At 38.6% G+C, this 27,709-nt stretch overlaps 1 protein-coding gene across 13 annotated transcripts in view; it reads left to right on the top strand.

Annotated features, from left to right (window-relative positions):
* GRM7 (glutamate metabotropic receptor 7) overlaps positions 1-27,709 on the top strand; it is an 858,094-nt gene that overhangs the window by 256,936 nt on the left and 573,449 nt on the right. For all 13 annotated transcript variants that reach the window (XR_009565806.1, XR_009565810.2, XR_009565807.2 and 10 more), the window contains one exon: positions 14,309-14,525. Coding sequence is in view for 6 of the 13 variants with exons in the window: in XM_060307845.1 (XP_060163828.1) it covers positions 14,309-14,525 (217 nt within the window). In the remaining 7 variants the exon portion in view is untranslated. The remainder of the gene's footprint in view (positions 1-14,308; positions 14,526-27,709) is intronic.

Genomic DNA, 27,709 nt, shown 5'->3' with positions numbered 1-27,709 from the left:
GAATGTTTTCACAGAAATAGGAGTACAGTGTAGGGGTTGTTTATAAGCTAATCCCAATGGAAGTGTACTTCCAACGTTATCACCTGTACTCAACTGTGGTGGATATGCTATTAGGGAATTATTGAATATTGATGGTTTTCTTTGCCTTGTAAACAGTTGGCTTAAATTGTCACCTGTATCTACTTCTCAGGTCCTTGGCCTACGGACACACGTGGCCGACTCTCATCCATCCTTCAAGACGGCCACTCTCTCTCTATTCCTTCTATTTCCTTAGTGATACAACTCAGTTTTTTGGGGTGACAGTGTACACAACTAAAAGACTACATTTTTCAAAAGTATTTTCTGGCAATGAGGTTTACCATGAGACTATTTTGGACAATGGTATATAGATGGCAGTGTTGTATGCAACACTGGGAAGATGCCGTAGAAGGACTTCACCCAGTTGGAAACGGTGCCCCTTTGTCTTTTACCATTATCTCTCATCTTGCTGTCTGGAGTGAGTCCATGATCGCTGGAACTTTGGCAGTATCCAGGACCCTATGTGGCGTTGAGGGTGGAATTGACTTGACAGAGTGGTGTAGCAGAGAAATACAAAGAGTGTGGGTCCCTGGTAATCATGGGACTGCCATGCCAACTCTGGACAGTTTACCTATCAACTTATGTGAGAGGGAAATAAACATACTTTTGAGCAACTGTTATTTTGACTTTTCTATTTTTGCAACCAAATCATTTCTGAATTCTTACTGATTAAAAATCGAAATGTCTTACTAATTCTAAAATCTAATACAGAGACGGACTAAAAATTTAGAACAATATAGATTTTTGGAAACATCACTGTAGGACTTAGTCAAAACATGTGATTTTAGTCCTTTCCCAGTGACTCTATGGCAATGAGAGTTTTGGGTAAATTACTTTCCCTCTCTGAGTGTTATTTCCTTCTCTAAAAGTAGAGATCTGAATCCTTTAGCACTAACATCCTGTCCTGGAGCATTTGAGAAACATTGTCCTTGCAACCTTGCTTCTAAAGGAAAGATCAGTAAGAGGACAAAAGGCCCAAGTCCAGCCAAGACCTGCCTCTAATGGGAATCCATGCATCCTGGAGGGGATTAGCAGTTCCATGTCAAATGCTTTCCAGAAGCAACTGTGTTAACAGTTAACAGTACTAGTAGTACATCATTCATGACATTCTCTCTCCTCCTCAGTCTCCACAGGAAGCAGTCAACCTAAAGTGTAATTACAGGTACAAAATAGGCAATCATGGTCATTAGAAGACGATATGGTAGCAGAAGTTGTAGTATACAAGGAAAGAATCTTAAAAATGGTAAATTCTAAAACCATCAGTATTTCCAACCGTACGCAGTGAAGAGAACCTACCAGGCTACTGCAATCTGAAAAATACCTTGAAATTTTTACAGGAGGTATTTTCTCACACACATACTTAACCAAGAAACAGTCTCCTGATTTCAGGTCCTAAAAGCTGCAGCTAAAACAGAGATGGGTAAAATAATTTTATTTCTAGAGGTAGGTGTTTGGGCCAATGAATGACAGGACTGCAGAAACCAGTACGAGCCCCACTGGCATGCTGCTTGCAGTTCTGTTTACTGTAAATTCAAATATTTCATAACAATTATATCAAGGCCTCTTAATCCTCAGTGAACTTCACCAGTATTTTGGACCTCTGGCTAAGACTTAACCCTCCCAAAGCTTTAGTATTTGTTTTTCCTTTTCACTTCTTCTATGTCCATCCAGGAACTAGGAAGATGGACTGAGAGGAAATAGACAAAGGCTCAGCTTTGCTTCTTCCACTATTGCCTGTGATCTGCAGACAGAGGAGAGTCTTATTAACAAAGTCGGCAGATTCCTTATCACCCCTGACAGCAGGGAATAGCCTGCCTCATATACCAGGTGAAACCATGTAAACCTTTTGTCCCAGAGACCTTGTTGAAGAATCAATGACATTTTCCCTAATTGCCTCCTTGTTGAGTGATGGTAGTATTTGAGTGAAGGAGCCTCTTAATTATTACCCTGGAGGTATTTGGGACTTAGTAACTCCTGGGGTTTCTGTTTATGTATCACCTAACTATTCTTCCAAGAGTGCCATCACTGACATAGAAAGATGTTGTATAGTTTATTAGTCTGTAAGAATAAGTATTGTAATAAGAGAAGAAACAAGATCAATTTAAATAAGCATTAATTTTATTTCATCACCTTGTTTTATTCTTTGCTATAAATTCAGTGGAATTATGGATCCTACCCTCAAGCCGTACAAGTTTCTCTACTTTCTTCAAAAGAACCCCACTTCTTCATTACTCTCTACATTTGTCTTTACCACTGTCCTTCCCAGCGCAGGCTTCCCTTTGCCTCTTTGCTGGGGAAATCTTCGTCCTATCCTCCAGTTATCTTGCACACCTCTTGGTTGTGTCTTCTCCAAAATTCCAGTTTCTCATAGTTGTTCTCACCTTAATGACCCTTCAGTATTTGATTTAGAGCGGTTCCATCCAGTAAAGTGGTTTCTGGGGAACGAGACTAATCTAATGATTCTGTGGAAGGAAAGGATGGTGGACCACATGTAAATGCCACATATTGTGTTCCCCCGTGTGGTGAGTAACAATGAACGAATGCACTCAGGGGGTTCTTTACGCATTCTTTAAATACTTCTTGCATGCTTACGAGCATGCCAAACTCAAGTTAATTTAAATTGGTGACTCCGTAGTTGCCACGAGACATTTAGTTGTCAACCAGATAATCATTCACTTATCTGTCTTCTTCCCTGCTAAGAGAACCCAGGTTTTCTTTTTTTCCTGGCAACAAGAAATCCATCTTCAGAAGTTAAATCATAAGTCAATCACGGCAATCACTGTTTAGAGTATGGATGATAATATGACATAATTTCAGCCAGTGAGAGATGAGGAAAAGATGGTGAGGAGGGGGACATTTCAGAACAAAGTCTCCTTGATCAAAAATCAAATAGATAAAAGAGAAAGCCTTTGTCTACCAGAGCTCTCCCTTCCTTCTCTTAATGATATCAGGTGAAGTGTGATGCTTGGAGCACCAGGAACCACCTTATGCATCTGAGACAAAGGTTAAGAGAACTTCAGTAAAAAAATCCAGTCCCTTGGCATGGTGGAGTCACTGTACCAATCTGAAAACCAGCTACAATCCAGATTTATTTTGTGATTGTATAATCTAAGTCACTATTAACTGAGTAATAGAACTCACTGTAAGGTTACTTGTAGCCCAAAGTATCCTCACTTGTGACTTTCAAATACCAGTGCCACTCCAGCATTATGTACATGATGTGATCCAGTAAGATACATAAAAGAAAGGAGAGATATAGTTTCTTTCCTCAAGGAGTCTGGTAGCATACAAAACTGGTAATAATAAAACTGGGATGAAAGCTAAGTAACAAACGGCAAAGAGTGTTGAGGACCAAGAGAGGACTCTTTGCTTAGCTACAGAGAATCACGGGAAATTCCCCAAAGCAGTTTGCATGTGTTAAACCTGCATCTTGAAGAAGTATTAGGGTTTAAATAAGTAAAGATAGGAAGCAGGTATTTCAGGCCTGTCCACAGCGCATACCTAAATAAGGCCACGGAGAACTAAATACATTCATTCTGTAAAATTGTCTGATAAATTTATCTGGTCTGATGAATTTGATTATAGATATACTTTGGAATAACTTTGATGTTTTGTGTGTGTGTGTATGTCTGTGCTTTAGAACATTTTGGAGGCTTTAAAACGCAAGTTTACTCTTAACTCAGAATTTACCTTCTACCTTATCTATGGTACCACCGTCAGTCCTTCTTTTATTTAGCTGTTTTGTTTCCTTTGTGATCTGTATCTCTCTGTATATGTGAATATGTATACATGTATATATATTTACACATATATGTGTGTGTACGCATATAGTTACGTATTAGGTTGTCAGATCTCTAAAACTGGTTTACCTTATTAATTATTATATCTATAGTTCCTAAATTTTACAGATTAAAAAAAAAAACCTCGTCATATGCCATTGGCATAGTACTGTGTTATCTGAATTAAATAATAGGGAATTATTTACTGTGCAGAACTCTAATGAATCATCTTTTTGTATGAACATATAGTCACTGAATGCTTGTTTACTTGGAATATAAGCCATACAAAAGCTAAAATAAACAGCCTAGTTTTCTTCCTTTTCATAAGGGAAAAAAATAAATAAGAAATTTTTGTCAAGTAAGCCTCTTTCAGGGAATCAAAGGATCAGCACAGACTTAACTTCACCTCTGGAACATCTGCATCTGTAGTCTTATACAATGAGAATGAATGTTCCCGCAGCTCTGCCAGGCCCTGACAGGGGCTTCTGAATCACTGAGTGAAGATTGCATCTTGTTCGGTAGCATTTCCAAGTGCATTTTATTATGCTCGTGCTTTTTCACGACTGGGATTCACACAGAGTCTAGCACATAGTTTGCTACAGTGTTCAATTAACTCTAACACTCCATGTTCAACCATCCTTAATAATCCAGATTTTGGGGACTATAATGTACTTATAAAGGTGGCAGTGGTTCTCAGAGAGAAAATAAGTTTGAATTTGATTTCATTCTCTCCTGAAACAGACTTCCTTCACTTTAAGAATCTCCTGGCTGTGTCCCTGTAAAGGACTGAGCCTTTTGTCAGCCTTGTCATTGTGCTCTCTACTAAGAGACCGGACGACTAAAGGTGGCTGGGAAGCATGCTGAGCTTTGATAATTGGGACGATTGGCAGGTAGAAATGAAAATAGGTAAGGTAGAGACAGGCCACAAGACATTAAAAAGATCTCCTTTTATTTTCATTTTGTGACCATGTTGTTATGAGTGTGGTTGTCCTTTTATCCTGACGGACCTCATGCCCAGTGGTTCTCAACCACGGCAATTTTGAACAGCCTGCCCACTCCCAACCCACCACTCGCACGTACACCTCATGCACACACACCACACACACACCTCACACACACACACACCTCACACACACACACACCACACACACACACCACTCACACACCCCGCACACCACACACCACACACATACCACACTGCACACACACACCCCGCACACCACACACCACACACACCACACTGCACACACACCACACTGCACATACACCACAGACACTACACACACAGGGCTATTTTGCATTATCTGCAGTCATTTGTGACGATGACAGCTGCAGGGTATACCACTGGCATCTAGTGACAGAGGTCAGGGATGCTTCTAAACATTCTACACTTCCCACTGTACAAAGAATTATCTGACCCCAGATGTCAATAGTACTAAGGTCAAGAGATGCTACTCTACAGAGATTTGACATTTGTACTGCTAGCAAAACACCTTAAAGGTCACCCTTGAGTGTTTGAAAAACCAAACCTCCTGGTGTGAGAATCTGGCCCTCAGAGCCTGAAAGAGAACTACGATCATTTCTAATATACTGAGAAATGTTAAAACACTTACTTTGGTTACTTTTTGTTTCTTAATATATAGTTTATAGGGATATTGGACAGAGATAATTCAGAGACATGTAAGATGGGGAAGGACCCTGATAGGTCATAAAAATCATGTCTGCCCTTCTGTCTGTTTGCCTGGTAAAGTGTGCACTGGTGATTTCTGTGGTACCATATTGGCAGGGAAATTTCCCTTTGTCCGTTGTCTGTTTGTGCTATGGAGATACGGGTAGAGGTATTTCCCCAATCTACAGAAGGCCACGGAAAGCCTGTTTACGTACTACACACGCATGCAACCTTTCTCACACTTGTAACCAAGATGCCTATCTCAGCAAATAACACTGGACAGAAGAGCCCTGTATGTGACTATGGTGCATACAGTTTTCATTTTGTAAATATTGCATGTTCCTCTGTGGTATAGCTTGGGCTCATATGAGTCGCCTCATTTTATGGCTAGAGAAATAATCCTGGAGAGTGTGTCCCACTAGATGGCCGCTACATGTGTTGCTATTTCGGCGGCTATAAACCACCCAAAACTTATAGCTTTCTCCTGATCTTCCATGTTTCATAGGAAATAGGGAGAGACAAGTTTTATCTCCAGCGCTGTTTCTAACGTTTGCCAAGTGTGAGATGTGAAGGATACTATGTTTTCCTCCCTACCCCCGGTAAAATCATCATCTTCATCGTCATCCTCATCAGTAACCACAGCCTTATATTATTTCCTCTCAGGCATTTCAGTAAGAAGATTGTTTCTTTTGTCTATAAATTCTGACCTCGCCTTGATACTGCATCTCACTTGTTCACCTTGGTCTCGGTCAGGTCATGTGATTTCCCTTGAGTCAGCCATGTAGCTTAAAGGAACACTGTGTTCTGATAGGCTCGTTTGTGTCACACACAGCATCTGGATCCTGCAGTACCACCATCTCCACATAAACTACAGGAACAGAGTGATGTGGAAGGCAAAACTGTCAGTATTCATGACAATAATCTCTGTATCGACTATAGGGTGCTGCAAAGTCTCATGAGGTTATATATGTAAAGTATTTCACCTCCAAAAGCCTGGTATATAGAGAGATTTAATAAAGCAATAATAATAAAAATAATAGATAACATTCTTTAAAATATGTATTAGACAAATTTGACTTGCAGTCCACACATAAAATTACTTGGTTCTAAGAAAATGGTTACTACCACTTACAGAATGTTAATGTATTTGGTGTCATACAATCAAAGAAATGAAAGGCAGAGGAAAAAGAGTTGCAATACTTGATGATAACCTTTGTTGTGAGGAATTTAAGGTTGAGTGAAATTCCAGACTTTAAACAGATTCAAAATTATTAGTCATTCCTCAGTACTTTGAAGTAAATACTATCAAAAATCAGAACTGACACCCAGCCGTCCTAATACGAGCAGAGATGTTATCTAGAGAAGAGATACATGTAAATCGTGGAGAGTGGTGCTTCAGAGAACGGGCCTGAATGCAGTATTTGACCGTTTTTCCTTTTGGGGGGAGTCCATATCAATAGAGCTTAATAAGAACTACGAGTGAAATTCCTGCTGACTGTGAACTTAATAATGCCCCACTGGGAGTTCGTTAATACCTCAACAGGTACACTGAAGCATTATCTTAATTGCTCATGATACTTCCAAAAATTGCCTTTTACAAGTTTCGTGGAAACTCCCCTCTGGAGCAAGTGTTAGTACATTTTGGATTGCCTTTCTTGGCTGTGCAAATTCCCCAGGAAGCTGGTGGGGCCATAAACCTCATTTACCTTTCCAAAGGTAAGAAGTCCCCAGGTGACTGACTTTGTTATAGCCGCTGCCCTTATAATATAAAGAAGAAGAAGCAGCTCAACACGCATGAAACAAATTTCAGATCTTTCATTTGTTTCTACATACATGAAATGGTTCTACTTTTTAAAATAAATGTTTAGTATTTATTTTTCATGGCAAGTTCATGTTGGAATAGGAGCAACAGTTTGGATTTTTAAAATATTTGCATTACTGTGATCTAGTCCACATCTGGATTTGGATCTTCAGTTATTTTGACAGATGTTGACACTAAGATGATGCCTAAAGGAGTGTGTTTCCAAGCCTGTGGGATCCCTTTGCCTTTAGAGTGATTATGGGATAAAACTAAATTTAGAAGAGTTCTATCTTGCCAACACTTGGAAAGTAAAAGTGCTTCACACCAAGTCTGTCTCGCAGAGTCAGAGTGAACTCTGGGCACTGTGGTGTCTGGTGCTCGGAGTTGTCAGGTCTCAGGCATAGAGGGAAAAAAACCAGAGTGAACAATCCCCTAAGTGACTCCCTAGGTCCCTTTACCTTTGAACCCCGATCCATTGTCAGCTTGTTCTACCTGCCAGTGATGAAGAAGGAAATCCCAGGGAAAAATGTGCCAGGGAAAAGAGAGAGTGACAAAAGTGTTTGCTGCTGTGAGTTCAGCTGCCCCTCAGAGCCCCTCCCAGGGCGGGGATGACTCCCAAGTGCTGTGGGTCCCTCTGGCCACACCAACGCTGTGCAGGAGGGATTCTGTTTCCTTCAGATTACGTCATTCATTACTTCACCGGCTTACCCTTTTATTCAACAAATAACGATAAGGTTCGTATTCTGTACCCAGTGCAGTGCTGTCCAGTCGTGACAAAATGATGAACAAGGTCAGTACTCTCCAGGAAAGGTGCGAACAATAAACAGATAAACAGATCATTGTATAATGAGAGTTGTGACACTTCTTACCAAAGAAAACTAGTGCTGCAGAAAAACTCATCAGTTGACCACTGCTTTCTAGGGCAAACGTGGGAGAGATTAGGAGGGAGCCTTGAGCACCTCCTAGTGAGTGGTGTGTGCCACTAATTTGGGTCATTCTTTCAGTCCACCTAAAGAATTCAGTCACCACAGTCGCTTGTACTGGTGAGGTACACATCTTGATGACTTGAGAGTTTTTACAGTGTGTAGAAGATGGAAGTTACTTAAATGTCCATTGTGATTTTCTTGAAAGTAGTTTTCCCCTAGCCTGTTTCTCTTCAATTTACAGAAATTCTTAAATATGCATAAATATTTTAAAAGTCCAATTAGAGTGAATTGGGTCTTCCTTTTCCTATTTTAAGGATAATGTATGGATTGGGAAAATGTTACATCTGATGACTTGAAGAATGATGGTTTTATTGCTTTTACTGTTTGCTTTACAGTGCTTAAAAGGTGTCAGGAAAGTTGACTTCTACATAAATTTTATTTTATCTATTTATTTTTTAACATCTTTATTAGAGTATAATTGCTTTACAGTGGTGTGTTAGTTTCTGCTTTATAACAAAGTGAATCAGTTATACATATACATATGCTCCCAAATCTCTTCCCTCTTGTGTCTCCCTCCCTCCCACCCTCCCTATCCCACCCCTCTAGGTGGTCACAAAGCACGGAGCTGATCTCCCTGTGCTATGCGGCTGCTTCCCACTAGCTGTCTGTTTTACGTTTGGTAGTGTATATATGTCCATGCCACTCTCTCGCTTTGTCACAGCTTACCCTTCCCCCTCCCCATATCCTCAAGTCCATTCTCTAGTAGGTCTGCATCTTTATTCCTGACTTGCCCCTAGGTTCTTCATGACCTTTTTTTCCCCTTAGATTCCATATATATGTGTTAGCATATGGTATTTGTTTTTCTCCTTCTGACTTACTTAACTCTGTAAGACAGACTCTATGTCCATCCACCTCACTACAAATAATTCAATTTCGTTTCTTTTTATGGCTGAGTAATATTCCATTGTATATATGTGCCACATCTTCTTTATCCATTCATCTGTCGATGGACACTTAGGTTGCTTCCATGTCCTGGCTGCTGTAAATAGAGCTGCAATGAACATTGTGGTACATGACTCTTTGAATTATGGTATTCTTAGGGTATACGCCCAGTAGTGGGATTGCTGGGTCGTATTGTAGTTCTATTTTTAGTTTTTTAAGGACGCTCCATACTGTTCTCCATAGTGGCTATATCAATTTACATTCCCACCAACAGTGCAAGAGGGTTCCCTTTTCTCCACACCCTCTCCAGCATTTATTGTTTGTAGATATTTTGATGATGGCCATTTTGACTGGTGTGAGATGATATCTCATTGTAGTTTTGATTTGCATTTCTCTAATGATTAATGATGTTGAGCATTCTTTCATGTGTTTGTTGCCAATCTGTATATCTTCTTTGGAGAAATGTCTATTTAGGTCTTCTGCCCATTTTTGGATTGGGTTGTTTGTTTTTTTGATATTGAGCTGCATGAGCTGCTTATAAATTTTGGAGATTACTCCTCTGTCAGTTGCTTCATTTGCAAATATTTTCTGCCATTCTAAGGGTTGTCTTTTGGTGTTGTTTATGGTTTCCTTTGCTGTGCAAAAGCTTTTAAGTTTCATTAGGTCCCATTTGTTTATTTTTGTTTTTATTTCCATTTCTCTAGGAGGTGGGTCAAAAAGGATCTTGCTGTGATTTATGTCATCGAGTGTTCTGCCTATGTTTTCCTCTAAGAGTTTGATAGTGTCTGGCTTTATATTTAGGTCTTTAATCCATTTTGAGTTTATTTTTGTGTATAGTGTTAGGGAGTATTCTAATTTCATTCTTTTATGTGTAGCTGTCCAGTTTTCCTAGCACCACTTATTGAAGAGGCTGTCTTTTCTCCACTGTATATTCTTGCCTCCTTTATCAAAGATAAGGTGACCATATGTGCGTGGGTTTATCTCTGGGTTTTCTATCCTGTTCCATTGATTTATATTTCTCTTTTTGTGCCAGTACCATACTGTTTTGATTACCGTAGCTTTGTAGTATAGTCTGAAGTCAGGGGCCCTTATTCCTCCAGCTCCGTTTTTCTTTCTCAAGATTGCTTTGGCTATTCGGGATCTTTTGCATTTCCATACAAATTGTGAAATTTTTCTAGTTCTGTGAAAAATGCCTACATAAATTTTAAATGATAATTTAAAGGTGTGAGATGTTTTTAACCCTATTTGGTGCTCAACATTAGCAAAACCATTTTTGTGTGTTAGGCAAATTTTTTATAAAGAGTAAAGAACAACAAAATACAATGAGATGAAAATTAAGTCCTACAATAAAGATGAAACTTTTTGGTTTTTAAATTGGGGAAAGGAAGGCTCAAAGGGAGATGGGATATTTATTTTCATGTTGCAGAAGTGTGATTATACCAAATTGTCTTCATCAAAAGATCAGTTCTACACTTCTGAAGGAGACTGGCAAGAGGGTAGAGATTCAATAGCAGAAAAAGAAAGTATAGCTGTGATATCAAGGGGAGTGTGTCAGTTAATCACTAAAGACGACTTATAATAATTTGGTAAGGTTCAGGTACCAGTTATAATACATACTTTCAAATAATTACCCTGTAGACTTAAGCATTAGTTTGAAAACAAGTAACTAAATATACAGGATAATAGTTGATAAGTAACAGAGCATATTTCATAGGTTACATACATTCTTGCTGTTCTTCATCTCCTATTGCTGGGCAGAATTTCCTTATATAGCCGTATTTTTATCTCAGAAATGAAATCCATTTGGTTGTTCGTTTCTTATTCTAGCATCATTATATGCATAATGTACAAATAATTACCCCTGAATATAGGATGTGTGTGTGATCCTAAAGGGACACATGAGTCTTAAGCTGGTAGGTGTTTGTTATTTATAATGGAAGGGATAAACCACTGATAGCAATCATTTCAATGGGTAGTGAGGAAATAAATCTGCTTCACCAGGATCTTCATTACTAAAATTTGGGGCACAGTTTAGGAAATGCATTTGCACTGGAGGCATTTCACAGTCGTGATGTTTACCACAGCCACATAAATGCTAATTTAAGTAGAGGGCTGGATGTATCTTCATTAGCACTTGTTCAAAGGTAGAAAGGGATTTTGGCAGGGAAGGCATCTGTGCAACAGCACAAAGATTTTGCATTTCCACAAGTTGAAATTGATGGAAATGTATTGCCATGCTTGGCTTCTTCCTTTTTTATTTCTTGTAAGAAAAGGTATTTCTCTCCCTCCCTCCGTCCCTCCCTCCTCCTTCCCTTTAATTTTCGTCCAAAGCCTTTATTCAGTTGATATTTTTCACCTAAAATTTATAACCCTTGAACTATAAATGAAACATAGGAAACTCAATCTTTTCACACATTTGTATAAATTTTAATAAGACATTTATATAAAATGTTTTAACAACAGTCTAAGGATGACCTGTAAAGTTGCTTTCAGTGGCTCTGTAGTCAGTACTGTGGACAGAACTTGGCCTAGACTACAGTAATCTAGTACCCTTCATTATTTTATGCTTATTGTTCAAATTTTTAGCAACAATTCAGCAAAATATCATAGTTAAGAGTTTAGAAGTTTGCATTAGGCTGTGTCAGGTTTGAGTATTGCTCTGTCTTACAACTTTGTGACCTAAGGCAAGGTCATAGTCTACTTTCAAGTCTCAATTTCTTCTTTTGTAAAATGACTTAATAATAGTATAGTATAGTAAAGTATAGTGAAGACTTTTTACTGTTGGTTAGATAAGGTAATGCATATAAAACTTTTAGTGATAATGATAACCAACAAAGAACTACTATATAGCACAGGGAAATATACTCAATATTTTGTAATAATCTATAAGGGAAATGAATCTGAAAAGTTTCATATATATATATATAACTGAATCACTGTGCTGAACACCTGAAACTAAGACGATATTGTAAATCAACTATACTTAAATAAAAATAAATAAATACAATTTAAAACATTAAAAATAAACCCCAAACTTTTAGAATATTCTTGCCACATGTTAAAGAGTTAAATAAATAGTACATATTATTTCTAAAGCAATAATGATAGGAATATGTAAACATTTTCTTAGGACAGTGAGGGAAATGTTTTTGCTAATGTGTCACAGAGAACTTGGGAAGTCAAATGTGGAGAATGCATAAACTTAGTAAGAAAACACACACTTTTCTCTCTTCTGATTGTCGTTACCCCATGTATTAAGTACCCACACTGTCCCAGGCATCATGCTAAGCAATGCACATTTGTTATTCCTGCCCTTCAAAACAATCTTATACTAATTAATAATGTAACCAACTCAGTGAGGTGAAATATTCACCAGAGTAAACTCTAGTGAACAGAAACATGAGGCTTCGATTCCGGATCTTCTCAATACCAAATCCCATTTTATTTCTACTGCACTTCAGTACCCCTGTAATTGAGGAGTTACTCAGGTGCGGACCGTCAGGAGACTTGGAGCCTTTCTCAGGGTGGCTTTGGATTTCGAGTCAGGAACGGAGAGCCTGCCCCTGGTGGTCATAGAGCAGAACTGCATCAGGGATGGGCTGCGTGGAAAATGGTGGGTCATCTACCGTCAGGGCAAGACTTGACTGTAATGTTCACATAGAAAGGCTGGTGGAGAAATGAGCTTTACAGAGGTGGTAACCAGCTTTAAACAATGTCAAATGGGTAACCTTGACGCAAACTGCCCTAAAAAGAGAAAAGTAGGTTAATATTGAGTAGAATTATCAGGGCTCAAAGAATTAACTTGAGTGTAGCTTTGACATCTTTGGGGCAAAGAGTTGCACTGTTGGGCTTTGTCTGAGCAAAGATCAAAACTGGCTTTTAGATACATGAGACATCTTTACGCTAAAACAAGGGTAAGTCCTGGGAGAGTTTACAACCAGAATTTTGTAGGAGTTGATCGTTCTTACAGGTAGATAAATCATACCTATCATAGTCTTCTGCATGCTGGTGTTAAGAGAAACAACTGGGGAGCATCCTTTATAAAAGTAACTAGCTTAGAGATCCTGACGTTAGACCCTACGCCATGCTTCTCATCTATAGCTGCTTCAGGTCTTCTCCTAGAGTATTTGGGATCCTGGGTACATATTTTCTTTTCAAGGTTTCTTTCTACATGCGTAATTTTCTTTAACTAAAATCAGCATGTCAGGACTACTCAGGTAGTGTAATCTGAAATGATCCTGAGAATAAATACTGTGCCCGTCAAGAGGAATAATCTGCTCATTAAATTGTCCTCTTGGAACCAGGGTCCTGCTCTAGGATGATTTGTGTAGGCACAAGTTCTAGAACTCCTTGAGACATCTGGTTAATCCCACGTGCAGTAGAGGGTCAGAGAATTCTCTAAAGGCAAAAAAATGGGAATCAGAGGTTCACGTGGCTCCACTCAATCAGGACTGTCAGCTCTCTCTCAGCATCCAAATGAAACTTAAAAAATTTTGAGAAAGGCCCTCCAAAGTGCCAGAAGAGCTGAAATGATGGTGTTGGGGCAGGGAACCCCCTTACCTGGGTCTAAGGGTATTAGTGAGCTATCAATACTTCATAACGTTCTTGTGAAGAGTAAATTAAATAATGCACGCAGCTTACTTAGATATTTCCTCGTAGGTGATCAGCACTCAATCGATGTTAGATGACTAATGACGTCTACCAGTATTCATGAGATGTGTCAACTGAACCAGTCTCTATACACACTCCAGTTAGGCTGTTGTGTCTTTTGTTTCTATTAATGTATAAGAAGTAAAGCATGATTCACAATGTTAGACAGAATGGTTAAAATTATTTTTCCTCCCAACCATCATGCTCTGTGTAATTGCCATTCCATTCCCATTCCTTTCTCCAAGAGGAGAATAAAAGGCCAAAGCATAAAAGTAGATGCTTCTTGTGCTGTTAAGAGGTGGTTGGTTGCATTTAGGTGGTCTACACTTGCATGCTATGTGTGGCAAAACACGCTTCCCCTTTGGAGCTCAAGCCCTGTATTTTAAGTAAATTGTCATAAGTATACATGAATCTCTCACATCCTGATGGTGTGCCCTCATGTGGTGATTTCTTATCTTTTCAGATCCCCCAGATTAGTTATGCATCAACGGCACCCGAGTTAAGTGATGACCGTCGCTATGACTTCTTCTCTCGTGTGGTCCCGCCCGATTCCTTCCAAGCCCAGGCCATGGTAGACATCGTAAAGGCTCTGGGTTGGAATTATGTGTCTACTCTCGCATCGGAAGGAAGTTATGGAGAGAAAGGTGTGGAATCCTTCACGCAGATTTCCAAAGAGGCAGGTAGGAAGAGATTGCAATGATCAAGATGACCCTCTTTGAATGTCTGTGGCTTGTAGAGCTCTTTCAGTCTTTATTAAACAAACACTATTGGTAATCGCCCTATCCCTACGCTCGAGTTCCCCCTTGCCTGTGAAGTGAATTTGCAAAGTCTTCATTTAAAATGCTTTGTTGTTCTGGAAGAGAATATTTTCAAAACTATGAAACTGAAATCCCTTTAAGTATTAGTGGAAGAAATGGAGAGAAAAAAATAGGTACTAAAATTGATATCTGACTCTGTGTAATAGATAATAGTGTGGATTGCAGGCTGTATATGGAAACATGAGCAAGTGTGGCTAAATGTGCCTCCTCATGTGTCATTTCTCTCCGCCGGTCTCCAAAATGGAGACAATTGTTTAAATTATGAGAACCCAACCACAGGGACACTTTGCTTTGAAGGGGAATGACACTGAGGGCTCTGAGTGACTTGGCTGAAACAAAATTAAGTAAATTATCCAGGCAGTAGAATGTACTTAGGCAAATAGTCTTTGAAACTTTAGATTCTTTTGAGAAAGACAGTTCTATTAGGTAGCATTTGGAGAAGATTCTTTTATGTATGTTTAATAAGCTCAAAATGGAGGTAATGGGTTCGAATGTTTGGCCAGCTGGCTTCCATCGGGCAGATTTTGAAAAAACGAGACAAAAATCTTCAAACTTAGGAATAATGACAATAAATACACAGGCTTCCCAATATGGAAATATTGGATCTAGTAAGCATATATATATATATTTAAATGCATGCTTGGATATTCCTAAAAAGCTCTTAGGCTAAAGTCTGGTCCTCAGTTTTGATGGTAAGAATATTATCCAACTTGTCATTGCCCAGAATAATTAACTAACCATAAAGGAAACAAACAAGCAAGGCAATAGAAACAGAGGTTCTTTTCACGAGGAAAGATGTCGTAAATCCTGAAGACATGGCGTTGAGTATTTTGCTTTCAGACTACAGACGTCCTCAGGCATGTAATGCTCCCACATATAGATGGTGTGTCTTTACATGGCTACTGAAATAAGGAAACCCCGACTTGTTTATGAACCTTGTGCTTTTAACTCAGCACCTTATCATGATCTCTAATTTGAAGATTTCATTGGAGGGCTGGGTCAGTCTTGTACTCTTCCTTCTGGCTGAAATACTGTCACTGTTAACACCTTTGACTGCCGAGCTCCTGGTCATTTACAGGGCTTATCCTAAATGCCATTTCTAGGTTCAAGCAAACATGCACACAAAACTTCCTGGATTCTGTCTGCTTGGTCTTGTGTTTCTAGTGGCTCCTCCCACAATAGTCATCACACATTAGCATAATTTGCTGCTGCTGTTGATTTCTGTCTTGTCCCGTAGACTCTAAGAGAGGTGGTGTCGTCTGAGTCACTACTGTAGTTCCAGCTGCTTTGTTTCTAAGGGAAGCGTTTCTGGCATAATTCAGCGAAAAACTTTCTGATTAGGGAAGAAATCTTAACTCTGGCCTTGTGTTTTGCGTACTGTGATTTTTAAGACTCATTAACAACTGAATTCATGAATCTTTAAAGAAAAGTCTAACCACTTTTGATAGCTATGTGTTTGTTTCTTTCTTTTTTTCTTTGACTCCTGCTTTGACCAAAATAATGTGAGAGGCCCGCTTAAAGACGTATCTAAAATATGGGCATAATAGCCAATAGGTAAGACAAGATGAAGAGAAAATATGGGCAAAATAGTAAGATAAAGCTCAGAAATAAAGTTCAGATACCTTCTTGTTCTACATAATTGCTGCAAGTGGATCTCAAATTTAATACTGCACGTTGTACTGGACAAAGCAAAGGACACTACCCATTTTGTTACAAAAGTTACAGTGTTCAGAAGGTCAGAATCATGTTGATTGTTCAGTAAGGACAGGATCAAGACAAATGTTGGCCTTTATAAAAGACTACTCTATAGACAGGTCAGTGGTGAGTTTCGTGAAGTTGTTTATTCCTGGTGTCACTTAGTGAAAACTTAAGATATGAGTCTGCTGTATGACTCTTCAAAAAGGAAAAGTTTGGGTAATGTGGTCTGAGCTCCCCAGCTCATAATTTTAGCTAATCATATCAATTTATTGAAATGACCCAACTCAAAAATAAAATTGTATTATTGTCCGCCATTTTGGATGAAATCCTTCAATCTGAAAGCGTTTGAATTTGGGGATGAATATAACTAAACAGCCAGCTGCCGAAATGCCAGAAAACATTGCGGGTTCAGGTAATGTCTTGCAGTCGGTTCTTCTTCACCTTAAGTATCATGATAGTTGACGTGTATTTATATTAAATTTCTTTGGCACCGTAGCATATGTGCAGTTAATTTAAGTGAATTCACTTGTGTGCTTAACAAACACCCCTGCATTCAACTCCCTACCCATCCCTTCAAAAAAGAGGAAATAAAGAGGAGGGAGAATTATAATTGAAATAGAGTATGGTAAGTTTACTCACTCAGTGTGTGTATTACTTCAAAAAAAAACCTGAGATGGGAAACATGATTCCGTCATTCCTTCAGTGGGTGTCACTTCTATGGGCCTCTCATATTGTGAGCATCTTGCTAACCCAAAGGTGATTCCAGTGTATAGAGGTACATATTCATGTTCCACGATCTCTAAGAAGAATCCAACTACTTCCTCTGGTTTTCAGTCAAAGCAACAGCAATATATTCTAATTCAGAATACAAAGAAAAAGGATTTTTAAAATTTACCCTTTTGGAATTTCGGGGAAGTATGCATACTTAGGGAATTTTCAAGGGTAATTTTCAGTGTTTACTTTTTTCCTTTGCCTGCTGCTTCTAGAACCTTACCCTCAAGAAAGATACAAGCCAAGGTGTATCTGTGGGAGAGACAGTGTGGCATATACATAAGCAAGCACTGAGGTATCAGAAAGACCTGGATTTGAATAATGGGCTCCATTGCTTTTGTGCTGTACAACTTTTGACACATGATTGAACTTTCCAAGTTCTCAGATTCCTAATATAGAGAATGAGATTAATGATGATCAGGTTGGTAAAAGAAATAAGATCATGTATGGGGAACACAATACCCAGTGACACCTAATTCTTAGTGTTCCTCACTAGTTTCCTATAAATCAGTAGCATTTTTGCTTGAGTTTCAAAAATTTGAAAATAACTAGTGATAGATAACATTTGCCTTTAGTTATAACTCAAAGGTTATTTATATATATATATATATAATTATATATATATAAATATACATATATATATATAAAATTATATAGAATAGCTGAGTTGCTATTCTTTTTCTTAATTTGAATGATATTTATTTATCTATTTTGGGGTTTTTTTGTTTTGGGGATGTATGTTTATTCCTTTTTACATTTAATTTAATTTTTTTATGCAGCAGGTTCTTATTATCTATTTTATACATATTAGTGTATATATTGTCAATCCCAATCTCCCAATTCATCCCACCACCACCCCCACCCCTGCTTTCCCCCCTTGGTGTCCATATGTTCTCTACATCTGTGTCTCTATTTCTGCCTTGCAAACCAGTTCATCTGTACCATTTTTCTAGATTCCACATGTACGCGTTAATATACAATATTTGTTTTTCTCTTTCTGACTTACTTCATTCTGTAGGACAGTCTCTAGGTCCATCCACATCCCTACAAATGACCCAATTTTGCTCCTTTTTATGGCTGAGTAATATTCCATTGTACATATGTACCACATCTTCTTTATCCATTCATCTGTCGATGGGCATTTAGGTTGCTTCCATGTCCTGCCTATTGTAAATAGTGTTGAAATGAACATTGGGGTGCACGTGTCTTTTTGAGTTATGGTTGCTCTTCTTACTAATATGCTTCCATCATATAAGAAGCATAACAAGAAAAGGAAGTGAGCTATTCAAGTTGTCCTATGTATGTGGTGTGTGTGTGTGAGGGTGGGGGGAGAGCACGAACATAAGCTCGATGTTGTTTCTTTGTTCTGCTGGAAGGTTCCAAGGAGTTACTTCCATTCTTTCTAAACAGTTTGATTTTGAAGATTGTGGTTCTTCTTCTTTATAAATGTCTGTAAGAGTTTCACTCTGTGAAAATGCTTTAGTTCCAAAGTTTAGACCTAAGTCCTGAACCAAAGGCTGCTTGTAAAACTGGAGCCTCAAAGATCTCCACCACGCATAGAACATGGGGTGCACGCTCCTTTGTCAGACTCTGATAGAACAAATCAAGACAAGGATGTCAGAAAAAGAAGCCATCCTTCAGCAGGGGGCCATCTAAATTGTCTGGGACATGAAGGCCTACATACAGTTCCTCTAAGCTGTCAGAAAACCTCAATAATTTTCATCTCATGTATAGTCATGAGATATTTAAATATGCATGGCTGCTGCTCCTTGTTGAACTTTCAGAAAGGACTGTAACATGATTTTCTCAGATGATGGGATATTTGTAGAACAGTTATATTTGCATAAATCGCCCTGGATGTTTGAATGGATGCATATGCAGTATCGACAAAAGCAATTTATTGATTAGTATCACAGACAATGAGAGGCGATTCACTCCCGATGTGCTTTAAAATTCATGTCAACATAATAAACTAAATAGCGTAACTTAGACATAAAGACTCCTTTTTCTAAGTAAGGGGCAAAGGAAACGCTTATGATATCATAAGTCACTAATATAGTCCAGATCATTTGAACTAAATTTGAGTCAAGGTTTACAAGAGTAAGGACATCACATACAACTCTTCTAGTCTGCCAGACAATTTTCAGGAGAATCCCATGACCACTGCTTCACAATATGACAAAAATAGTCATGATTTGTTACTGCCATGGTGTTGTGAGACATATCAACTGTTCAAAACCAGAAAAAATGTTTGAGCTATCTTTTGGTATTTCATGCCGATCACTTAATACAGTTATTTCAGTTAGTCTCATCATTAGTCAGGTAAACTCTAGAACTTCTTTTTATTTAATATTTTATCTTGACCTAGAATATTCTTACCTAGCATAACTAGGTGAAGATTTGACTATTAGTAACTATTGTTCAGTCCTCCGTTTTTCCTAGACCTTAGGAACTAGTTGGATTTGTTCATTACAGGATTCTGTTCTGATTAGAGGATTCTTTGCTCCTCCTTGCTTCACAGATGCAGTGCTCTCTTTCGTTGGGTTGTTGTCAGCCTTCCGCACCTGACTGTAACCTCTGTGAGGTCAAGGACTTTGCCTTGGGACCCTATCATCTAGCCTAACTTTTGGCCTTTACAAGGCATTCAGCAAATATTTGTTAAAGGAAAGAGGAAAGGAAGGAACAGTTGTATTTTTCCCTTTGCCTTTTAGGGAGAAAAAGGCATGTAGAGGGAGGACGTATGATACATAATTTTGAGGATATATAATTCTGTGACTTATGGGTCACAAAAATTGTATCCTAGATCTGTTTGCTCTGGTATGTCACAGTTACCCCTGCCCTAAATCTGCTTTATTCTTCCCTGTTACTGTCCCCACACAAAATTTACAGTGGTGTGATGCAACAAGGCTATAATTCCCAATACCCCCATCTATGTATCTATGTTAGATCTGAGGATTTTCCAGTTTGTTTGTTTGTTTGTTTTTTTTGCCTTTGTCTATATCATGGTGAATATAGAAAATTCTGAGACCTTTTAATGTCTGGTTGGAGTGTTTCCTTAATGAACTATTCAGCGGTCCCAGCTTAAATACAGGTGTTGAATAAGGACTTAATTTCAAAATACAAAATCACAAGCATTCTCATAGTATCATCTATTTTCAGTTGTGCTTAAAACGAAACTGTAAGTTCCTCAAGAAGAAGCTTTGTTATTTTATTTTAATTTCTGGACCCTCAGTGGTTAGCACCACGTTTTAGATTTTAACCCGTACTGGATCTTTTAGCACATCTTGAGAATGTCCCCTCATCCCCATTATCTGTGCAGTTACTTTAGTTCTGGGCTCCACTGTATTCACCGTGATTCACAGCTACAGTTACTCATGCCTCCAGATTAGCTCCTCCAATATAGCATCCATTTTACTAAAATGATCAACTTACTAAAATACAAATACAGCCATTCTTTTATCTGTTCCTGGCTTCCCTTACCCCAGAGGATTGAGTAAAACGTGTATAGCCTGGACTATAGGTCCTTTTTGACCTGGTGTCTGATTTAATCACCCATCTCACTCCACACTAGGCCTGCCATCTTTAATTCCCACCTCAAGTCCCCATACACACACTCCTTGCCCCACCACAGTCACACTTCCGTGGGTTTCAGGATATTCTGTGCCTTTGCTAATGCTTGGCTTTCTGTGTGGATTACCAGCTAACTACAGTCTATTTCTCCAAAACATAACTCCTTGGGAGTAAAAGGTTAGCCCTGCCTTAGTCTTCCTTCATGGTCCTGTTTTGGATCACAGTGTGTACATTCGTCTTTTTAAATAGCACAGCACCTTAAAGTACCTCTCCATGAATAAATTCATGGAGAATGACCAATCGATCAAGTCTTGATGAGAGAATGAGGCTGCATATCATGCCTAAGAGGCCAGATACTCATGTCCCCAGCGTCCTTCAAAGCTAGGGCACAGCCATGTCACCCAGTCTCGGCTAATCAGACACACCCAGACATACCCACGACAGATGGATCAAGACCTAGGGACACAAAGAAGCAGGGGCAATGGAAAACCCATCTTGTTGACAGCAGCAGCAGTAACATCCATGCTCCAGGGGTAGATGTGTTCTCTAGCATGAAATGGCAGCAGTAGTATAATCTCCAGCTTCCCATTTCCAAGAGCAGCAGCAGCAGTGCCCCAGCTAACCTGGTTCTGTGGTACTGTTTTAGCTTTGGTTCTGACAGCCCAGTCATCCTTTGTTTCAATTCATTTTGTAACTTTGGTTCCCTGGTCTCCCAGGTGATTCTGCAGATTATGCAAAATAATTTAAATAAATGTTTTTCTACTTAATCTAGAGAGATTTTACTTCAGACGTTTGGCTTTTACCTTCATTAATGTAATTGAAGAGTGTTGCTTCTATGAGTTCCATAACACCTTGTGCGTAACTGTCACGGAATTTTTTGCATGTTATTGTGATCATTGTAATCTGTCTCATCGTCTCCCATGTGAATGTGAGCTTATTTTTATTTTCTTCTTCCTTTTTAATTGAGGTGTAATTGACATACAGCACTGTGTAAGTTTTAGGTGTACAGCATGAAGATTTGACTTACAAGCATCATGAAATGATTATCACAGTCAGTTTAGTGACCATCCATCATCTCACATAGATACAGAATTAAAGAAAAAGAAAAAAATTGTTGTGATGAAAACGCTTAGGATCTGCTCTCTTATCAACTCTCATATACAACATACAGCAGTTATGTATTTTATCACTGAAAGTTTGTACCTTTTGTCTGCCTTCATTCAGTTCTCCCTCCCTCCACCCCTTGCCTCTGGTAACCACAAGTTTGACCTGTTTTTCTATGAGTTTGTTTGTTTTTGAAGTAGACTTGACCTACAACACTATGTCAGTTCCTGTCACACAATGTAGTGATTCAGTATTTCTATACATTTCAAAATGTTCACCATGATAAGTCTAGTTACATAGAGTCTGTCACCATACAACAATATTACACAGTTACTGACTATCTTCCCCACACTGTACATTTCATATCCATGACTCATTTATTTTAGAATGTAGGTTTATTGAGGGCAGGAATTATGTTGTATTTGACTTTCTAAACTCGAGGATAATGTCCAACAAAGACTAGGCTCAATAAATGCACACTGAATTTAAAAATACTCTACTAGTAACATAAGAGGTGATGACTCCAAGTTTGTAGTAGGTACAGTAAAACTGTTGGAAGATTTCCCAATTTTGGTTTTCTAGTTATCATTAATTGGCTATAATAAACTGACATTATAGAAGAAAAATAGGAAAAGAAATTTGGTGATATGCCTACACTCATACATTGAATATCTGAGTACTTTCTTTGGGTAAGATACTCTTCCAGGATAAAAATAAGTAATAATTATAGTAGTAACAACCAAAAGACAAAAAAAAAGATCTGCTTTCTAAGACTAGAAATACGTAAGTAGAGCAGTGAACACGGCCTTATTGGGGCATGCTGCAAAGGAGAACTCTGGAAGAAGGTAGATGCTTAGCTAAGCGGCAAAGGTAAGTAGAAGTTAGCAGACACGGCTGCCCTAAATAGGGTGGTGAATGACATTTTAGGAAAAGAGTCATGTTAAAAACGCCAAATAAAGTTGTTTAATGGTATTTAACTTTTTAAATGGTATAAGAGAAATAGCATCACTTTGAAAAAATTTTGACTGAAATTACTAGATGGAAAGTGCTCTTCGACCCAACATAAGAAGTATTGCAGAATCTGCTTTGGCTTTTGGGCTGAGAACTTGTGGTTCTGGCCCTAACTTACAGTAGCTGACTGGGAGCTAGCATCCTGCTGGCTGTGGTTTGCAAAGTCATCATGTATTTATTGAGAAAAATAGTCTCCCTTGATTTAGAGAATCCCCAGATGCATGTCACCCTGATGGCAAAGATGGGCTTCCTCTAGGCAGTAGAACGTCATTGTTGAAGTGGGACTAACATGGATGATAAATGAGTGTTTTTGCTGCATGGAGGCATAGACAGTGAAAAAGCGTATCTTAGCAGCTCCTCCTCATCTCTTCCACTTACCTTCACTGCACCCGAGCAATGTGGAGGCATGCGAAAAGATCTGAAGATAAAATGAACCCCTCCTTTATTCATTGACTTGGGTCTGGTTACCATATGTTGCATGTGCTAAGGAGGAAAAGGACTTGGGATTCTGGCATTGAAGTTAAAGGTTTAGTGAAAAGGAACATAGGTCATCTTTTAAGATTGGAGTAGAGGCTCAGATACAGAAAATTCTTTTGAACAATAGAATTTCTTGGTCAGTTGAGTAGAGGGGAAGAGAATCATTGTTCTGGGGTAGCTTACTGCAGAAAGTAACCATGCTTTTGTAATAGTTATCATTATACCACTAAACTTTACAGGCCAGAAAGTTTGATTTATTCTCCCTGTTTAATTGACACTGCATTTAGCCTTCAAGTCAACCTTTCTTTTCCCAGGGTTTACAAAAATGTTCATTGGGAAAGACTCCCGGTTTTGAATCTCATAGGTTTTGATAAATGTCAGCAAAAGAGGTAAAGTATTGGAAGAGTATTAGTTAGCTTATAGAACAGGAGGGGACTATATAAAGCCTAAGTTTAAGTGCTTATGAGGCCTACCTATGTTTTGCTTGTAGGAAAGTAGGACACCTTGATTTTGAGTCCCGCTAAGCCTGTGCACAGTGAGGAAGAGTTGTTTCCCAATGTCATTTCAGTGATCTAACTAAAAGGTGGGGTGGCCACCGTCTAAAAAGATGCTGCCTTTTGGGTTGCCTTTGCCAGAGTGTTCCACTCCACTGGAACAGGCAAGTATAGGCACCCACAGAGAAAAATGCAGTGCTCATCAGAACAGAGGCAAGGAGGTAGGCCCTGGAATTAGTCAAATGGATAGGTCTGAAAAATAGAAGGCCACTCCAGTCCAAGAAACATTAAATTAATACAAGTTGCCTTGGAAAATATCTATTTACTGGAGCTCAACTCTTTCCTAAATTATTTTGTATTTTGAACAACTCCACGCGTGTAAATGTAGCCCTTTTGAGACCTGCACAGAGGGATCTGTTTACCTTTTATTTGGCAAACGGATCCCTGCTGTTAAATCTTTCAAGAGATTATAGGAAATTCTACAAAGCCCCACATCAATTGCATTAGCGCTCCCCAGGCAAACTGAAGGACAGCTAGATGATCAAGATCTCTGGCAGTAATAGTAGCCGTCCTAAAGAGTACTGTATTAACTGACTGAAATACTGTGACCTTGTGTAGCTCCAAATTTGCCTTTTCCCAGTTCTTCACATTTCTTGTTACTCTTTTGGCTGGATGTCATAAATAGCAAGCACTTAAAACATATTGCCAATAATTATTAGATGGCATTATTCCATTGCATTAATATTTTAGAGGTGGTATTATTTATCAAGCAAGCTCCTTTTTAGGTAGATATGACTGGGATGTCCTCACACTCTACAAGCCATAGTAGTAGGATGACCCTCTGAGAAACTAGCATATAGGTTACAATGTAGGCTTTTACATACAAGGGGAAACATTAAAAGTGAAGTCATCATAATAATGATGAAGGTCTCAAGAGAAAAATTCAAGGCATATATTTAGAAGAGCTTAAAAATAAATGATGTCTTTATGACATCATTATTTAATGATGTCTAAATAAATTGTCTTTCTCTGACTTATTTCACTTAGCATAATGCCTCCAAGTTCCATCCATGTTGTTGCAAATGGCAGGATTTCCTTCTTTCTCATGATGGAGTAGTAGCCCATTGTGTGTATGTGTGTATATACCGCATTTTCTTTATTCATCCATCCCTATATGGACATTTAGGTTTTTTCTTTATGTTAGCTCTTGTGAATACTGCTGCAGTAAACATGGGAGTGCAGATATCTCTTGGAGATCCTGATTTTATTTCCTTTGAATATATATCCAGAAATGTAATTGCTGGATCATATGGTAGTTCTATTTTTAATTTCTTGGGGAACATTCATACTGTTTCCCACAGTGGCTCTACCAGTTATATTCCCACCAACAGTGCATGGGGGTTCCTTTTTTACCACATCCCTGCCAGCATTTGTTATCTCTTGTCTTTTTTTTTTTTTTTTGCGGTACGCGGGCCTCTCACTGTTATGGCCTCTCCCGTTGCAGAGCACAGGCTCCGGACGCGCAGGCTCAGTGGCCATGGCTTACGGGCCCAGCCGCTCTGTGCCATGTGGGGTCTTCCCTGACCGGGGCACGAACCCGTGTCCCCTGCATCGGCAGGCGGACTCTCAACCACTATGCCACCAGGGAAGCCCATCTCTTGTCTTTTTGATGATAGCCATTCTAAAAGATGTGCAGTGGTATCTCATCATGGTTTTAATTTGCATTTCCCTGATGATTAGTGATGTTGAGCATCGTTTCATGTACCTGTTGGCCATTTGTATATCTTCTTTGGAAAAATGACCATTCAGCTCCTCTACCCATATTTTATTTTTTTAATTTTTTTATTTTTTGCAGTACGCAGGCTTCTCACTGCTGTGGTATCTCCCGTTGTGGAGCACAGGCTCCAGACGCGCAGGCTCAGCAGCCATGGCTCACGGGCCCAGCCGCTCCGCGGGATGTTGGATCCTCCCAGACCGGGGCACGAACCCGCGTCCCCTGCATCAGCAGGCGGACTCTCAACCACTGCACCAGCAGGGAAGCCCTCCTCTACCCATATTTTAATCAGACTGGTTTTTTTTCCCCTTGGTCTGTATTTTTGCTATTGAGTTATATGAGTTTCACGTATATTTTAGATATTAACCCTGATCAGATATATGATTTCAAAATACTGTCTCCCATTCTGTAGATTGCCATTTCATTTTGTTGATTATTTCTTTTGCTGTGCAGAAACTTTTTAGTTTGATATAATTAACTTATTTATTTTGGCTTTTGTTGCTTGTGCTTTTTGATGTCATACCCAAAAAATTGTTCTCAAAGACCAATATCGAGGACCATTTTCCCTGTTTTCTTCTGGGAATTTTACAGTTTCAAGTCTTCTGTTTAATCTGCTCAAGTTCAATTTTGTGAGTGGCGTAAGACAAAGTCCATTTCATTTTTCTGCATTGATTATCCAATTTCCCAATACCATTTGTTGAAGAAATTATCCTTTCCCCGTTAAGTATTCTTGGCTTTCTTGTCAAATACTATTGACCATATAGGCAAGGGTTTATTTCTGGGCTCTCGATTCTCTTCTTTTGGTCTATGTGTCTGTTTTTATGCCAGTACCATACAGTTTTGGTTACTATAGCTTTGTAATACAGCTTGATATCTGAAATATCATGACTCCAGCTTTGTTATTCTTTCTCAGGATTGCTTACGCTATTAGGGGTCTTTGTAGCTCCATACAAATTTTAGAATTTTTCTCATTTCTGTGAAAATTGCCACAGAATTGTGATAGGGATTGTATTGAATGTCTGTCTAGGGTTTGGGTAGTATGGACATTTTAACAATATTAATTATTCTGAGTCATTAACATGAGCTGTGTTTCCATTTATTCACGTCTTCATTAATTTCTTTCAAAGTCTCAGTTTTCAGCGTACAGAACTTTCATCTCTGATTAAATTTACTCCTAAGTATTTTATTGTTTTTGATACTATTGTGAATGGGATTGCTTTCCTTATTTGTTTTTCAGATGTTCTGTTGTTTATGTACAGAAATACAACTGATTTCTGTAGGTTGATTTCGTATCCTGCAAATTACAGGATTGGTTTTTTAGTTCTATCAGTTTTTTTGTGGGGTATTTAGGATTTTCCATATATAAAATTATGGCATCTGTAAACAAAGACAGTTGTACTTCTTCTGTTTCAATTTGGATGCCTTTGTTTCTTTTTCTTCCTTGATTGCTCTAGTTAGAATTTCCAGTAATTTAAGAGTAACATACTAAATAGGAGTGGTGAGAGTAGGCACATTTGTCTCATTCCTGATCTTAGAGGAAAAGCTTTCCGTCTTTCACTGTTGAGTATGATGTTAGCTGTGGGCTGATGATACATGGCCATTATTTGGTTGAGGCATATTCCTTCTATACCCAATTTGTTTTTTGTTTTTTTTATCATGAAAGAACCCAGTATTTTTTCAGATGCCTTTTTTTTTTTTGTATCTGTTGAGGTGATCATATGATTTTTATCTTTTATTCTAGTGATGTAGTGCGTCACATTTATTAATTAGTGCATGTTGAACCATTTTGCTATCCCAGGGAAAAATCCTACCTGGTGTATATTCCTTTTAATGTGCTGTTGAATTCAGCTTGTCAGTACAGTTTACTTTTGAACAATGTGAGGTTTAGAGGTGTCAGGGTTTAGAGGTGTCTACTCTCTAAAAACGTAAAATAAAAAGTAAATTCCCCAGAGGTCTAGTGGTTGAGACTGTGCACTTTCACTGCCAAGGATATGGGTTCAGTCCCTGCTTGAGGAACTAAGATCCTGCAAGCTGTGTGGCATGGCCAAATTAAATAAATAAATAACTTTTAAAATAATAAAAAATAAAATAGAGGTGTCTACTCTCCACACAATCGAAAATCCACATAAAACTTTACAGCTGGTCCT

Source organism: Globicephala melas, chromosome 11, assembly GCF_963455315.2.
Source record: "Globicephala melas chromosome 11, mGloMel1.2, whole genome shotgun sequence".
NCBI classification, from domain to species: domain Eukaryota; kingdom Metazoa; phylum Chordata; class Mammalia; order Artiodactyla; family Delphinidae; genus Globicephala; species Globicephala melas.
Note: the sequence above shows the minus strand (reverse complement) of the source record. Positions and strands in the feature narration are given on the sequence as shown.